The sequence below is a fragment of the Dasypus novemcinctus genome, chromosome 18 (genome assembly GCF_030445035.2).
Source record: "Dasypus novemcinctus isolate mDasNov1 chromosome 18, mDasNov1.1.hap2, whole genome shotgun sequence".
Lineage (NCBI taxonomy): Eukaryota > Metazoa > Chordata > Mammalia > Cingulata > Dasypodidae > Dasypus > Dasypus novemcinctus.
In genome coordinates this window covers 52995838-53012203 of record NC_080690.1, presented here as the reverse complement: position 1 = coordinate 53012203, position 16366 = coordinate 52995838, and the positions used below count along the sequence as shown (strand labels likewise).

The window sequence follows — 16366 nt, the reverse complement described above, 5'->3', positions numbered from 1 at the left end:
TATACTGTCTGAAAGAGCAATTTGATTCCTCATGAGCTCATTTAATTTTGATATAGATAAAATTATTTTTAATGAATAAAAGATTTTATAAAAGGTCCACATGAAATAAGTACATTAAACTGAGTGCTGACTTTGTCAACACTGTGCAAGGGGTTTTATGTACATGAAAAACAACGAGCTTAGGAGGTAGGCACGGTCATCACACTTTGACAGGTGAGCAAACCGAGGGTCCAGCTTTTCACAGCTGTGGGTGCCTCACTCAGGGGTGCAGTCCAGAGCCTGTGCCCCTTCCACTGCATGCCCATAAGCCCAGAGTCCCCAGCCTGGGGAGAAACAAACACAGAGCCAGAAATATACCCAGAAATGCCTGTGCACAGAGATAAACAACCGTAAGTGAAGTATCAGACAAACAAATCCATTTGGCAAATACTTACTGAGCAATGACTCTGTGCCAGATCCTGCACCAGGTGCCAAGACACACATTCCTGCACTGCGGGCTCCTGGATGAGCCAGCACACACCCATGCCTGTGGTTTGCACATCAGAGTATATTTGGCCTGTTCCCAATCCCCGGGGACTCAAGAGTCCTGGGATGTACCTCCCAGGTCCTGATATTCCAGCCACACCGTCACCATAGCCTGGGGCCTTGGGACTCTTCAGATCTTCGCAAACACAGGAAGGGCATATCAGGTGTCCAGGACATACATAAAGCTCAACCGAAGACTCGGTGAGACTGCTGGGACAGTAGACCACACTGCCCTGCAGGGGACACCTGCCGTGTGTGTTGTTCTGCTGGCGCTGGTCCTGAGCGTCCAGCTGGGTGAGAAAGAAGAATGCAGTGTTGGGAGAAAGTGGAGTGCCCCTGCCCTTCACTCTCACCCTCACTCTGGCCTCCCCTTTCCTAACCCCAGACATTTGTAAGGAGAAGATTAATTTAACTCTGACTTCTTTTCTTTCTTATGTCGCCTCATCCATCACAGGGGATGCCTGCCTGCCTTTCCATAAATTGTTTGGAATTGTTTCTATGAGTTCATTAGAAAGGGAACTGAAATGGGAGCTTTCTCAATGTAAGCCCAGCCAAGACACCGAGCAGGCCTTCCTCAAGCTCCAGCAATGCTATAGAAATATCTCGTTGACAGAAAGGCTTCTTGATATAGCGTTCAAGGTGAGTGGGTCCTGGCTGGGGGTCCTGCCAGCACGGCAGGTCTTCAGTTCCCAGGCTCCGTGGCCCTCAGGCCCCTGCCCTTCCCTCTTTCCCCATCCTGAGCACGATATTTCGAGACTAGGTGAGAACCCCAACAACCCCCCAACAGGGTCCTATGCATCCCCTCCCCCCAATCCCACCCTTAACCCAGAGTCTGAGACCCTCCAAGCCCAGTGCCCAGCACAGCGCCAGGCACTCAGGGGACCCCAATCAGAGAATTAACTGGTAAACTAGTGAACAAACACCAGCACACAGTCACCAAGTGCCACTTTATGTGGTGACACACCAGACCCCACAGGCACACCCTGCGACACACTCCAATGCATAAGGACGTATTATCCTAAACACACAGTCCACAGTCACTGGGCAGACACCACAGTCACACTCTCTGTCTTTGTCCCAGAGCCTATGATCACAAAAAAGGGGGCAAAGAAAAGTTAGGGAACTCCTCTGAGGATCTGGGTGTGTGGCAGTAAATGGGGGTCTGGGGGGCCCTTCGGTTAAGCCTACAAATTACATCCTAAATGAACTCACACTCACCACCATACTTCAAAAACCTATATTTGCACACACACAAGTTCACACTTGCCATTTTCAGTGACATAAGCAGAATGAAACGCAGAAGCCATAAAACATTTCCTTCATGTCATCCCCCATCACAATGACACAGTTAGACACAGTGGTGGCCACAGAAGTGTTCAACCGGGGGAACTTGGATGGGAGCTGGGCATCAAGGGGAGGGGAGCCTGAAGCGAAGGGGCATGCCCCACAGCCCTGCTCACCCAGTCCTTTTCTCACAGGGAAGAATTGTTACCAGTCCGGAATGTTCCCTCGGCATGCTGCCTAAGACTTCCGGCAGTTTGGCCTGACCCCTTTCCCACCCCAAGGCTACCACCACCGCTTGCTCCCAGCACCAGATATCAGAAAACCCAGTCTGACCTGCCTCCGTTTGTGACACTACCCCAACAAATACCTGCAGCTCAGTTCTGAGTACTAGGGTCTGTGAGGGACAGGATGAGTTCATGGGAGAATGGGTGTGACCAGGTCTGCATGGGACTGTGGGGGCCATTGGGGAGACAAATTCGACAGGTGTCACAGTGCTTCAGTTCTGGGAGTCCATTGGCTGGAGGTGGCTCTTTCTGTTGCATTATTTGCATTTTATATCTTGAGCACCTGCTTCCCCTTGAAAGAGCCAAGCCTTGTCAAGTGCCACCGTGATGCAAGAAGAGGCAGGGGGAGGAGAAAAGATGCCCTGCGGAGCATCCGGAGACGGCAAGACCCTCACGAGGAGCGGGTGGTGGAAGTAGATAGAGCAATGCACCCGGGGTGGGAGGGCGCGGTGCGAGTCTCATACTCCCACAGGGCTTGATTCCAAGGACACGCTGATGAAGGAATGAACAAGGAATGAACAAACAATAATCATATTATTTGATGTCCTTGTTGACCGTGCCTGGATTAAGGCAACTGGGTCCTCCCTCCAGGCTCAGTTCCCTACAAGCCACTTGCCACAGTGGCCAGAGTGCCCTTCCTTAAGCCCACATCTGGGACCCCTGTTCGGGGAGCCCTGCTCGCCCTCCCTCTGGATGACATGCAGATTTCCCGTGCGTCATTTAAGGCCCTCATTACCTGTCACACCCTTACTTGCCTCCCAGCTGCCCTTCTCTTTCATCATCTAAACTGCCCACAGTCTGTGGGACATGACCTGCTGTCTCCTGCCTCCAGTCAGAGGAGAGGGACCCCGACTCAGGAGCAATGCACCCTCCTCTGGTGGGGGATGGGGAATCACATGTTCTTAGAGGCATAGGTAGGATTCCTGTGGCTGAAGGAGAAGAGGGTCAGAGAGACTGAGTGGTAAAGCGATTCTACTCAAACTGTCACGTCCACTCTTCCACCAACACTCAGGGGGCCCTGAAACCAACGGCAAACCAGGCAGCCGTGGGCAGCTCACATTGGGAGCACATTGGGATTTGAAGCCCAAGAATTCACCACATTCCTGTGAAATCATCCCCCAGAATTTCACCCAAGGCATACTCTACAGGACCTGCTCTTCTATAGTTGGGGTGCCAAGAAGGGGGGCTGACATGAGAGTGACCGTGCCTGGAATTGGCCTCAAAGTCAGAGGCAGTGTGGAGACAACACCAAGATCAGAACCACAGGAGTCGGGAGAGCACAGCGAGGGGATGGCTGGGTCGGGGGGAGAGCCACGTGTCCATGTCACACATGGTCCACGGCACACCTCTCCTAAGCAGCCGGGGAAGGTCCTCCTAGGACAGAGAGAAGAAGTCAGGGGCAGTGGCCAGCACAGGTGCTCTTCCCACCCTCTGGGGAAGGGGTGAGGTTGTCAGCACATGGAGGTTTCACTGGTACAGCACTTCACCACCGGAAGCTGGAGACACTCACAGGGAGCAGGGAAAGGAGAAAAGACCTGAGCGATGCAGAGAGCGGATCACTGAAATGCTGCAGGTGGCAATCACGGGGGTGGGGTGGGCGCAGGAAGTACTGGAGATCAAGGTCAACGCCAGGAATTTTTTTTTTTTAATTTCTCTCCCCTTTTCCCCACCCCCCGCCCCAGTTGTCTATTCTCTGTGTCCATTTGCTGCGTGTTCTTCTTTTTGTCTGCTTCTCTTGTTGTCAGCGGCACGGGAATCTGTGTTTCTTTTTGTTGCGTCCTCTTGCTGCATCAGCTCTCCGTGTGTGCGGCGCCATTCCTGGGCAGGCTGCACTTTCTTTCGCACTGGGCAGCTTTCCTTACCGGGCGCACTCCTTGAGCGTGGGGCTCCCCTACGCAGGGGATACCCTGCGTGGCATGGCACTCCTCGCGCGCATCAGCACAACACCACGAATTATTTAGACTCAGTCGAGGCAGACCACCTCTCCGCTCACAGAGTAGTGAGCACTGGGAGTCCTGAGTCCCCATCGGAAGGGGAGAGGACAATGGACAGAGACCCCAGGATTTTGAAGAGGACATGCTGACAAAGAAAGGCCAGGCTAGGCCAGAAATCCCAGGCCCTCAGACTCATAGGAAAGTGTACTCTATGGGTGGTCTGGATTTTTGTGTGTGTGGTTTTCTTTTTGTTAATAAATTCTTTATTTTGAAATAATTTCATACTTACAGAACAGTTGTAAAAATAATACAAAACCCATACAGAGAGCTCAAACGTTCTCCATTTCCAGATATACAGATATACCAGTTTTAACATGTTGCCACACTTTGCATATCATTCCATATCATTATGTATTTATCTGTCTCTCTCCACCCACCCATCAATCCATCCATCTATGTCTATTTTAGAAAACATTTCAGAGTAGGTTGTATACATCAAGCTTCTTGAACACTTAATATTTCTATGCGCTTTTCCTAAGAACAAGGATATTCACTCATGTAACCCCCTTAAACACAGTTGTCAAGTTGAGGAAATTTAATGTTGATGTAAAGTTGACAGTCTATATTCCAATTTTCATACGCTCCAACAATGTTGGAATTCTTGATATGTGAGGAAAACACCGCCACCATCTCACCATCTGTTGTGTTTTCTGTTACCTGCAACTGAAAACACCCCCCCCCCCCCAAAGGAAAAGCCCCAAGTGACTGGATCAGCCTCTGCTGGGCAGGCCGGGACGTCATGCAGAGTGGGACAGACGGGAACAGTTTCAGGGGTGAGAATTCCAGGCCCTCCCTGGACGAGGGCTCCAGGCAACGAGCACACACGAACACGCCCACCTACTTCAGCGTGCACCCCCAGCCCAGAGGCTGCCATGGGGAGGGAGAGGGCCAGGGCCCAGCCCTCCCACCTGGCCCCGGGCTTCCTGCCCTGCTGCCCCTGGCAGCCCTGGGCTCTGTGTCCTCTGCGGCCCTGAGCGAGGCGTGGGCGGGTCCGAGGACACACAGAAGCTCTCCAGGGGCCAGGTGGCTCCAACGCCAGCACCCGGGACACAGCCTCCGCCACCACGAAGCTGACACTCACGTGCTACGATACTCGTGCTGGTCTTGAGCGTCCAGCTGGGTGCGGAAAGGGGCACTGGGGTGCAGGGGTCCCTCCACGTCCTCATACTGACTCCCTCCCCCTCCCAGGCTTTATCCCCTCCACCCCCACCCCTGCTCCCCGCAGCTCCTCAGCCAGTGTCCCTGCCCCTCCCTGGGCCCTTCCCCCTCACCTGCTTCTCCTCCTCCTGTCTCGCATCTCACCAGGCTTGTCTGTGTGTCTGTTCTCTGCCCACGTCACCAGCTGATGCCTGCTTGGCTTTTCAGCATCTCAGATGAGCCTGTCCTCCAAGCTGAGACCGTGGCTGGAAAGCACACTAGAGGGTTCGAGCCAGCAACTACACCACGGAATCCTTCAAGCTGCAAGATTGCTATTCCAACCCCTCCCCTTTGCAACTGTGCTCCCCACGGCATCCACGGCACCAGCCGGCCCACGCTGCAGTGGAGCCCACCTCCCCTGCTGCACAAATGCACCCCGGCCTCACAGAGGGCTGTGTGGAGAAATGGCTGGAGCTTAAAATGTTTCCATAATGAAAATGAGGGTACGGACTTTAGAACATCGGGTCCTTTCAGGATGGAACACTGTCCTGAACAACCTGTAATTGTTTGCAGAAAGAAACATTTAAATCTTGCACGGCATACATGGGGAAAATGTGGACGTGATTGCTCTGGCACCATGTTATCTAAAGAATAAAAAAGCAACTACACTCCCGCCCCTGAGATATTCAATAAATATGATGTGGAAGCTTGGGCCAAGGCTCTTAGTCCTTGAGGCTTTGAGTCCCCTGTTTCCATCTTTTCTTAACTTCTTGTGTCTCTTTCTAAAGTTCTGTGGCACCTCCCGTTCAAGCCGTTCCTTATGTTGAGCTGGTCTCAACAGGGCAGAACATAGACAGACAACCAGACAGACACACTCCCACCCCAAGCGGCCACACAGACACACTCAGACAGGTGCCCACTGCCCAGTCACACAGATACGCTCGGACAAACAGTCACACAGACTCAGTCCCAGCTCGTGGTCAGGCACCTGCACACAGGTTGTTAGCCCCGGGGTCCCCCAGACGTGCTCGGATCCAGGCTCACTGCCCCAGCAGTGCCAGACACAGGCACTGTCCACACAGACAGCACCCCCTGCCCCAGGGGCCTGTTCAGAAAGACACTGGTTGTCAGGAATTAGCAGGCAGACACTGTAAGACACACACTCGCTGTCACTTGTGGTCACTCTTGCTGTCTCACTGAGAGAGACACTCGTCAGGCACGTACCACCTAATATCACACACACTCACACTAGAAGAGCACACTCACATTGTCACAACACAGCCACACAAACATACATACTCCACATACACCGTTATCCAGACACACTCAGGAAGGAGAATCATCCAGAAACACACAGATGTGCAAGCACAGACTTGCTCAGACAAGCACACCCACTGCCTCTGAGACACACACGCCCACTACTGCATATAGCCACAAAGGAACATATAGATGTGTCTAAATCTCACTGTCCTGCAGCCGTACACAGACTCACACACGCAACCACGCACAATCACAGACACCGTCACTGTCCTGTGCCGTCTCACAGATACACTCAGACACACACTGCCTGCAGCCTCACAACACGCAGGTTGTGCCTCCACAACCACACTCTAAACCAACTCACACTCACCAAATGGATAAGCCAATCATCAAATTTATTTGGAAGGGACCCCAATAGCCAGAAACATCTTTTTAAAAAGGAAGAACGAAGTTCATTACTTAGCTACAGTGGTAAAAATAGCATGGTACTGGCATAAAGACAGAAAGATTGACCAATGGAACAGAATTGAGAACTCAGAAACAAACCCTCACATCCACAGTCAAGTAATTTTTGACAAGGTGGTCAAGCCCTCCCAGCTGGGCCAGAACAATCTATTCAACAAGTGGTGCTAGGAGAACTAGATATCCATATCCAAAAGAAAGAAGGAGGACCCCTGTCTCATACCTTGTACAAAAAAATTAACTCAAAATGGATCAAGGCCTAAATATAAAAGCTATAACCATAAAACTCCTGGAAGAAAATGTAGGGAAATAACTTCAAGACATGGTGGTAGGTGGTGGTTTTTTAAAACCTTACACCCAAAGCTTGAGCAATGAAAAAGAAAATGGATAAATGGAACCTCCTCATAATTAAACATTTTTGTGTTTCAAAGAACTTTATCAAGAAGGTGAAGTGGCAGCTTACTCAATGGAAGAAAATATTTGGAAACAACATATCTGATAAGGGTTTGATTTCCATGCTATATAAAGAGATCATATAACTCAATGATTAAAAAGCAAGCAATACAATATTAAAATGGACAAAATACTTAATTAGACATTTTTCCAAAGAAGAAATACAAATGGCCAAAAAGCATGAGAAAAAAATGTTCAATATCACTAGTTATTAAGGAAATGCAAATCAAAACTACAATGCGATATCATTTCATATCTAATAAAATAACCATTATTTAAAAAGGAAAGAAAGAAGAGGGGAGAGAAAGAGAGAAAGCTACAACTGCTAGAGAGGATGTGGAGAAACAGGAACACTCCTTAACGGTTGTTGGGAATGTAGAATGGTGCACCTCTGTGGAAGACAAATTGGCTGTTTCTCAGGAAGTTAAACATAGAACTGCCATATGGTCCAGCAATCCCTCTACTAGGAATAGAGCCAGAAGAACTGAAAACAGTGACATGAACAGATATTTGCACACCCATGTTCATAGGGGCATTATTCACAATTGCCAAAACATGGAAACAACCCAAGCGTTCATCTACTGATTAATGGAGAGAATAACCTAGGGACTGCAATCTAGGCAAGAAGGCAGTGAGTTGAAACACTTAAAGTGTTGAAAGACCAATGTATGGATAAACAAAATGTGGCATTTACGTATACACACAAATTCAAGGTGTTAATAATAGAGTGATATAATGGGAAAAAAATACGCCCTAATGCAAACTATGGACTATTGTTAATACTACAACTATAATACTCTTCCATCAATTGTAAAAAAGTATCACACTAATGCAATGTGTTAATAATAGAGAGGGTATAAGGGAAACCTGTATTTGCTACACGATTTTTCTGTCAACCTACTTTTCTAGGTTAACAAAAAAAAAAAAAAAGTGCTGAAAGAAGACAAATGACAGGCAAGCATTTTTTAACCAGTGAGTCTTTCTTTCAAAGATGAGGGCAAGATTAAGACATTCTCAGATAAACAAAAGCTAAGGGAGTTCATTCCCACTAGACCTCCCCAACAAGCATTGCTAAAAGGAATTCTTCAGACTGAACAGACAGGACACTAGACAGTGGTTAAAAGCAGTATAAAGATGAGTGGCAGACTTGGCCCAGGGGTTAGGGCGTCCGTCTACCACATGGGAGGTCTGCGGTTCAAACCCAGGGCCTCCTTGACCAGTGTGGAGCTGGCCCATGTGCAGTGCTCATGTACGCAAGGAGTGCCCTGCCACGCAGGGGAGCCCCACGCGCAAGGAGTGCACCCTGTAAGGGCTCCCATCTCCATATAGAAGGTCCATGGTTCGATTCCCAGAGCCTCCTGGTGACAGTGAGCTGGCCTGAGAAAAGAGCTGGCCCATGTGGAGTGCTGGCCTGAATGGTGAACTGGCCTGAGTGGAGTGCTGGCCTGCACAGAAGTGCTGGCCCATGCAAGAGAGCTGGCCCATGTGGCAAACTGGCCCAAGCAGAGAGCTAGTGCAGCAATATGACACAACAAAAAGAGACACACAGGGAAACGGACTTTGGCCCAGTGGTTAGGGCGTCCGTCTACCATATGGGAGGTCCGCGGTTCAAACCCCAGGCCTCCTTGACCCGTGTGGAGCTGGCCATGCACAGCGCTGATGCGCGCAAGGAGTGCCGTGCCACGCAAGGGTGTCCCCCGCGTGGGGGAGCCCCATGCTCAAGGAGTGCGCCCGTGAGGAAAGCCGCCCAGCGTGAAAAGAAAGAGCAGCCTGCCCAGAAATGGCGCCGCCCACACTTTCCATGCCGCTGACGACAACAGAAGCGGACAAAGAAACAAGACGCAGCAAATAGACACCAAGAACAGACAACCAGGGGAGGGGGGGGAATTAAATAAATAAATAAATCTTTAAAAAAAAAAAAAAAAAAAAGAGACACAGAGGAGAGTCCATAAGACACATAATAGACCAGGAAGTTGAGGTGGCACAAGAGATTGAACACCTCTCTCCCACTCTGGAAGGTCCCAGGATTGGTAGTTGGTGCTGCCTAAAGAGAAGACAGACACAGAAGAACACACAGTGAATGGACACAGAGAGCAGACAACAAGGGGGCGGGAGAAATAAATAAATCTTTTAAAATATATTTTAATCTAAAAAAATAAATTTAAATGGAAGTGTAAGTGGCCCCAAATAGCTCAAGTAAAGACATCTTGAAAAAGAATGACATTAGTGGGAAACGGACTTTGGCCCAGTGGTTAGGGCATCCGTCTACCACATGGGAGGCCCGCGGTTCAAGCCCCGGGCCTCCTTGACCCATGTGGAGCTGGCCCATGTGCAGTGCTGATGCGCGCAAGGAGTGCCCTGCCGCACAGGGGTGTCCCCCGCATAGGGGAGCCCCATGCGCAAGGAGTGCACCCATAAGGAGAGCCGCCCAGCGCGAAGGAGGGAGCAGCATGCCGAGGAATGGCGCCGCCCACACTTCCCGTGCCGCTGACGACAACAGAAGCGGACAAAGAAACAAGATGCAGCAAAAAGACACAGAAAACAGACAACCGGGGGAGGGGAGGGGAATTAAATAAATAAAAATAAATCTTTTTTAAAAAAAAAAAAAGAATGACATTAGAGGACACACACAGCCCAATCTTAAAACTTCTTACAAATCCACTGTAATCAAAACAGCATTATAGTGACACAAGAACAGACATATAGGCCAATGAATCAAATTGAGAGCTCAGAAATCAGTCTTCACGTTAATGATATTTTGATTTTTTAGGTGGTGGCAAAGGGTACTCAATTGGGAAAGAATAGTCTCTTCAACAAATGGTGCAGGGAAAACTGGATCTCCAATTGAAAAAAAAAAAACAATGAGGGTCATTACCTTATACTATATATTAAAAAACTCACAATGGATCAAAGACCTAAATATAAGGGCTAGAACTATCAAACTACTGGAAGAAACCATAGGGAGACATCTTTAGGACCTTGCATTAGGCAATGGTTTCATAGTCTTTACACCAAAAGCACAAGTAACAACAGAAGAAAAAAATAGATAAATGAGATCTCATCAAAATTAAAAACTTTCGTTACTCAAAGGACTTCATCATGAAAGTAAAATGACAAACTATACAATGGGAGAAAATATTTGGAAACCACATAGCCAATAAAGGTTTAATATCCAGGATATATAAAGAAATTCTTCAACTTAACAAAATGACCACCCAATTAAAAATGGGCAAAGGACTTGAATAGATATCTCTCCAAAGAAGATATACAAATGGCCAGAAAGTACATGAAAAGATGCTCAATATCATTAGTCATCAGGGAAATGTAAATGAAAAACCGCAAGCATAATCTTGCAATAACAGATAACGGCCACTTCAAGATTTGTTAAAACCTGTAATAGCATACAATCAAAGAAGTAAATCATAGTGTAAAGCGTCAACCATGGTCAGTAGCAATGCTTCAATATTTGTACATCAATTGTAACAAATGTACCATCCATATGTAAAATGTTATTAATAGGGGTGAGGGAAAAGGGGGAGGGCATTGGGTATGTATGAATCCCCTATATTCTCTTCATGATTTTTCTATTGCTGTGATGAGCTCAGTGATAGGTTGGCTCGAAGGGAAGGTGGCGTAGAATTTAAAGAAATAAAGGACAGAGAAAGACACTATAGGGGAGATAAATATGGGACCAGGGGACTCACAGCTTCTGGAACTGAGAGCTCAACCCTAGTTTCCACATTCCATTTATTGGAAACTACCAAGCAGCTGTTTGCTATCAGAACTGCAACATCATCTACAATAATAAGGAACAACTACAACATCTACAATAAGGAACAACTGCAACATCTACAACAAGGAACAGGTCATACAAAGTTCAAACACAATCTAAACTCTTTTTCCCACATTTTATACCCTAAAGCTTCTTTGAAGTGAAAATGAAAATAAGATACTGTTCATACAGTGACTTTACTTATGTCACTGTACATACAAAACAGATTTTACAGTGATGAAAGACATGTCTACAAAAAATTTTTTTAGCTTTTTTATTTCAATTTTTTTATTTTTATATTTTATTGGTTATTTTTTAAATTATTTCATTTTCTTATTAGCTTTATTTGGTTATTTTGTTGACTTCATTTTTGGAGAGGTTTTGGATCACAGAAGAGTCACAACAGTGGTAGGGAAGATCATTGATGAAGAGTGTCAGTGATGGGGGTATGCATGGGAAGGAGTTCACCTGGGGCATGCCTCTAAGGCATATGGATATGGTCAAGTGTTCATGAAAAATTATCTCAATGGGTGGATATCCACACAATAACCAAAAGAATATTGAATTCACATCCTGGGGAGTTCTGTTACATTCTCTAATATGACAACAAGAATCCACAGAAACTGTGCCTAATGAAGGAAGACAGACCGTAATGCCAGGCCCTTAATGTTGTTGATTGTACTTATGAACCACTTCTTGTGAAATTGAAACTCAGCCTAATAGTATATACTAACTAAGAATTACCTTCTGAAAGCCTCCTTGTTGCTCAAATGAGGCCTCTCTCTAAGCCAAACTCAGCATATAAACATACTACCTTCCCCCTGGTGTGGGACATGACTCCCAGGGACGAGCCTCCTTGGCACCAAGGGATTATTACCAGGTACCAACTAGCAATGCACCTGGAAAAAGACCTTGACCAAAAGGGGGACACGTCAAATACAAATGAGTTTTATGGCTAAGAGACTTCAAAGTGAGTCAGGAGGTCATTCCAGAGGTTATGTTTATTCAAGTCTCAGCAGGATCTCATTGACTGGCACAGTAAACAGTGCCTCAAACAGCAGAGCTCCTGAGGGCTCTAGATACATCCAGAAACTATAAGCAGGCAGACAACTCAGGATTTCAGCACCCTGTCAGTGGGCCTTATGTTGGAATTTATGTTCCCCAGTATAACAGAGTTAGACTCATTTATAAGTTCTCTACACCTGGTTCTTCTTTCCCTTTTACTTGAACCTATAATTAACACTACACTTGATAAATATATGTCCCAGAGACTTAAACCTTTGATCCATCCCTGTGTCAGTTGAGCCCTGAAGTTCAGTAGAGTTGCAGCACCTACTCTCCAGTCCATTGGATTCACTCAGGACAACTAACAAGGAGATGATGATGAACACTATCCATCCCAAGGAACAGAGAGTATCTGCATCTGCAAGCAAAATATCTCTATCCATATTCCCCATAGGATCCAAGCTCCCTCTCATTTAGAAGTAGAGTGGGCATCACCATCCCAAAATCCTCAAGATTGGGGAATGAACAATGGACTAAAGTAGACTTATTATTATTCTACTATAGACTTATTATTATTCTAGCAGTGGAAGAACTCTTCCACTCAGAGGTTTTGAGGAATGGGAGAGTTGTTCTGTATGACACTGCAGTAACGGATACAGGCCATTGTATATTTTTCCACAACCTACAAAATTGTGCAGGACAGAGTGTAAACTATAAACTGTAATTCATACTTAGCAGCAATGCTTCAATATGTGTTCACCAATTGTAACAAATGTACCACACTAATGAGGAATGTTGTTGATGTGGGAAAGTTTGGGAGGGGGAGGGAGTGGGACATATGGGAATCCCTTACATTTTTATACCACATTAATGTAAATTAAAATTTCTTTAAAATAAAAAAATTAATTTTAAAAAAACCACAATGAGATACCATTTCATACCCATTGGAATGGCTGCTATTAAAAAAAAAACAGAAAATTATAAGTGTTAGAGAGGATGTAGAAAAATAGGAACACTTATTCATTGCTGGTGGCAATAGCAAAAGGTGCTGTCACTGTGGAAGACAGTTCAGCAGTTCCTCCGAAAGCTAAGTAAAGGGCTATCATATGACCAAGCAATCCCATTACACTATATATACCCTAAAAAACTGAAAGCAGGGACCCAAACAGATATTTGTACACCAATGTTCATAGCAGTATTATTCTCAATTGCCAAAAGATGGAAGCAATCCAAGTATCCAACAACAGATGAATGGATAAATAAAATGTAGTATATATAGACAATAGAATATTATTCCATTATGAAAAAGAATGAAGTCCTGATATATGTGACATCATGTTGAGTAAAATAATCCAGACAGAAAAGGACAAAAAAATTGTATGATCTTACTGTATTGAAACAATTAGAATAAGTAAAGTCACAGAGTCCGATTCTAGAATATAGGTTACTGGGGGATAGGATGGGGATTGGGAATGGAAAGTTAAGATTTAAAGGTACAGGTTCCTATTTGGAATGATGGAAAAGCTTTGATAACAGATAGCATGATGGTAGCACAACATTGTGAACGCAATTAACAAAACTGAAATATATACATCTGAATATGAATAAAAGGGGAACTACACTACACAGTGAACCCTAAGTTAAACTATGGAGTTTAATCAAATAGTACAATTATAAAAATGTGCTATCATCATTTGTAGCAAAAGTTCCACACCAGTGCAAGGTGGTAGTGGTAAGGTGGTGTATGGGAATGCTGTATTTTATGCAGGATTGTTTTGTGAACCCACAACTTCTCTCAGGGAGGAGGGGATGGTAAATAAAAGAATTAAATAAATAAAAACATCCAAATTGAAAAGGAAGAAATGAAACATTCCCTGTTTGCAGATGACATGATCCTACATATAGAAAATCATGAAAAAACCCACAGTGCTACTAGAGTTAATAACTAATTCAGCAAAGTGGGGTGATACAAGAGCAATATGTAAAAATCAGTAGTGTTTCTATACACTAGAAATGAACAAGTTGAAGAGGAAATTAAGGGGAAAATCCATTTAAGATAGCAAAAGAGCTAAATAAATGCAAGGACGTTCCATGCTCAAGGATTGGAAGACTAAATATTGTCAAGATGTTAATTCCACACAAACTGATTTGCAGATTCAATTCAATCCCAATTAAAATTCTAACAGCCTACTTGGCAAAAAATGGAAAAGCCAATTGTAAACTTATATGGCAGGGTAAAAGGCCCTGAACAACCAAAAGAAGGAATGTGGAAGATTTATACTTATTACAAAGCTACAGTGGTCAAATCAGCATGGTACTGGCACAGGACAGACATAAAGACCAATGGAATTGAATTGAGAATTCAGAAACAGATTCTCACATCAACTGATTTTTGATGAGTGGGCCAAGTCCACTCAATTGGGAAAGAACAATCTCTTCAACAAAGCATGCTGGGAAAACTAGATATCCCTATGCAAAAGAATGAAGAAGGACCCCTATGTCACACCATATAAAAAATTAATGCAAAGTGGATCAAAAACCTAACTATAAGAACCAGGACTGTAAAATTCCTAGAAGAAAACATAGGGAAAGCATCTGCAGGATCTTGTATTAGGCAATGGTTTCTTAGACTTTACACCCATAGCACAAATAATGAAAGAAAAAAATAGATAAATGGGACTCCCTCAAATATTACTTTTGAGCATTAAAGGACTTCATCATGAAAGGAAAGAAACAACCTACAGAATAAGAGGAAAAACATTTGGAAACCATGTATCTGATAATGGTATAAATTAAGAATTTATAAAGAAATCCTACAACTCAACAACAAAAGGACAAACAACCCAATTCCAAAAATGGGCAAAAGATTTGATAAATATTTCTCCAAATAAGATATACAGATGACCTATAAGCACATGAAAGATGATCAACATCATTAGCCACTAGGGAAAATGGAATAAAAACCACAATCATACCCACTAGATTGCCTACTATTTAAAAAAAAAACACAGAAAATAAGTGCTGGAGAGGAAATAGGAAAATAGGAGCACTCATTCATTGTTAATGGGATTACAAAATGGCTCAGGCACAATGAAAAACAGGTTGTATTTCCTCAGACAGTTAAGTACTGAAACTGTGGTTGGCACTGGGATTGGTGTATGCTCAGGAGACTTGAATCTCTGGACTGGCCATGTGCCAGCTCGGCCCTGAGCCTCCGCAGAATCGCAGATCCTACTCTCCAGTTCGTTGGACTTACCTAGGTCAGCTACCAGGGAGATGAGTATGGTCAACTACCAACCAGGGAACCAAGAGAGTCTATAAATGCAAGCAAGAGAACCCCATCCATCAGCCCCCTCTTGATTTAGAGGTGAAGTGGACATCACCATCCAAGGGTCCTCAGGATGGAAGAATAAAATATGGATTAAAATGAACTTACTAGTATTCTACTATAGAATACTCTAGCAATGGAAGAAACTGTATCATTGATGGGAGACAGTAACCACGAGAGTTGCTGAGGGCAGGGAGAGGGAAGAAGAAGTGTGATATGGGGGTATTTTCGGAACTTGGAGTTGTCCTGAATGATATCACAGGGACAGATGCAGGACATTATATATCCTGCCATAACCCAATGAATGGATTGGGAGAGAGTATAAACTACAATATAAACTATAATCCATGGGGTACAGCAGTTCTCCAAAATGTATTCATCAAATGCAATGAATGTGCCACACTGATGAAAAAGGTTGTTGATGTGGAAGGAGTGGGGTGGGGGGGGAGTAGGGTATATGGGAACCTCTTATATTTTTTAAGATCTATGTATCTTTAAAAAAACAAAAGACAATAAAAAGTGACATAAAAAAGATAATAAAAGATAAAAAATAAAAAATACCATATGTAGCAGTTTGATATAGTTATGAATTCAGACATAGAAGATAAATAGGAGTAGATTCAAGTAAATTGGGAGACCAAAGTTAATAACCTAAATTACATCTATTTACACCTATTCCTTTTTACTTCTGAGTTCTCAAATACAACAGATTTGCAGGAAGGGAGCAATATGAAATAAGCCCTGCATTTTTCTAGAATAATATATTTTATAGTTATTGTCCCTACAGCTAATTCAACACCCACCTTAAACATTAGACACACTTAGAAAATTAAACATTTTCCAAACCTTGAAAGAGTATTTA

At 44.6% G+C, this 16366-nt stretch overlaps 1 protein-coding gene across 1 annotated transcript; it reads left to right on the top strand.

Moving 5' to 3' along the window:
• Window positions 1–440: 440 nt before the first annotated feature.
• Window positions 441–5605, top strand: SCGB2B2 (secretoglobin family 2B member 2). Its single transcript, XM_071208988.1, has 4 exons — window positions 441–467; window positions 660–819; window positions 980–1164; window positions 5453–5605. Exons 1-4 carry the CDS (start codon window positions 441–443, stop codon window positions 5462–5464), a joined length of 384 nt encoding a protein of 127 aa, XP_071065089.1. The 3' UTR covers window positions 5465–5605.
• The last annotated feature ends 10761 nt before the right edge of the window (window positions 5606–16366 follow it).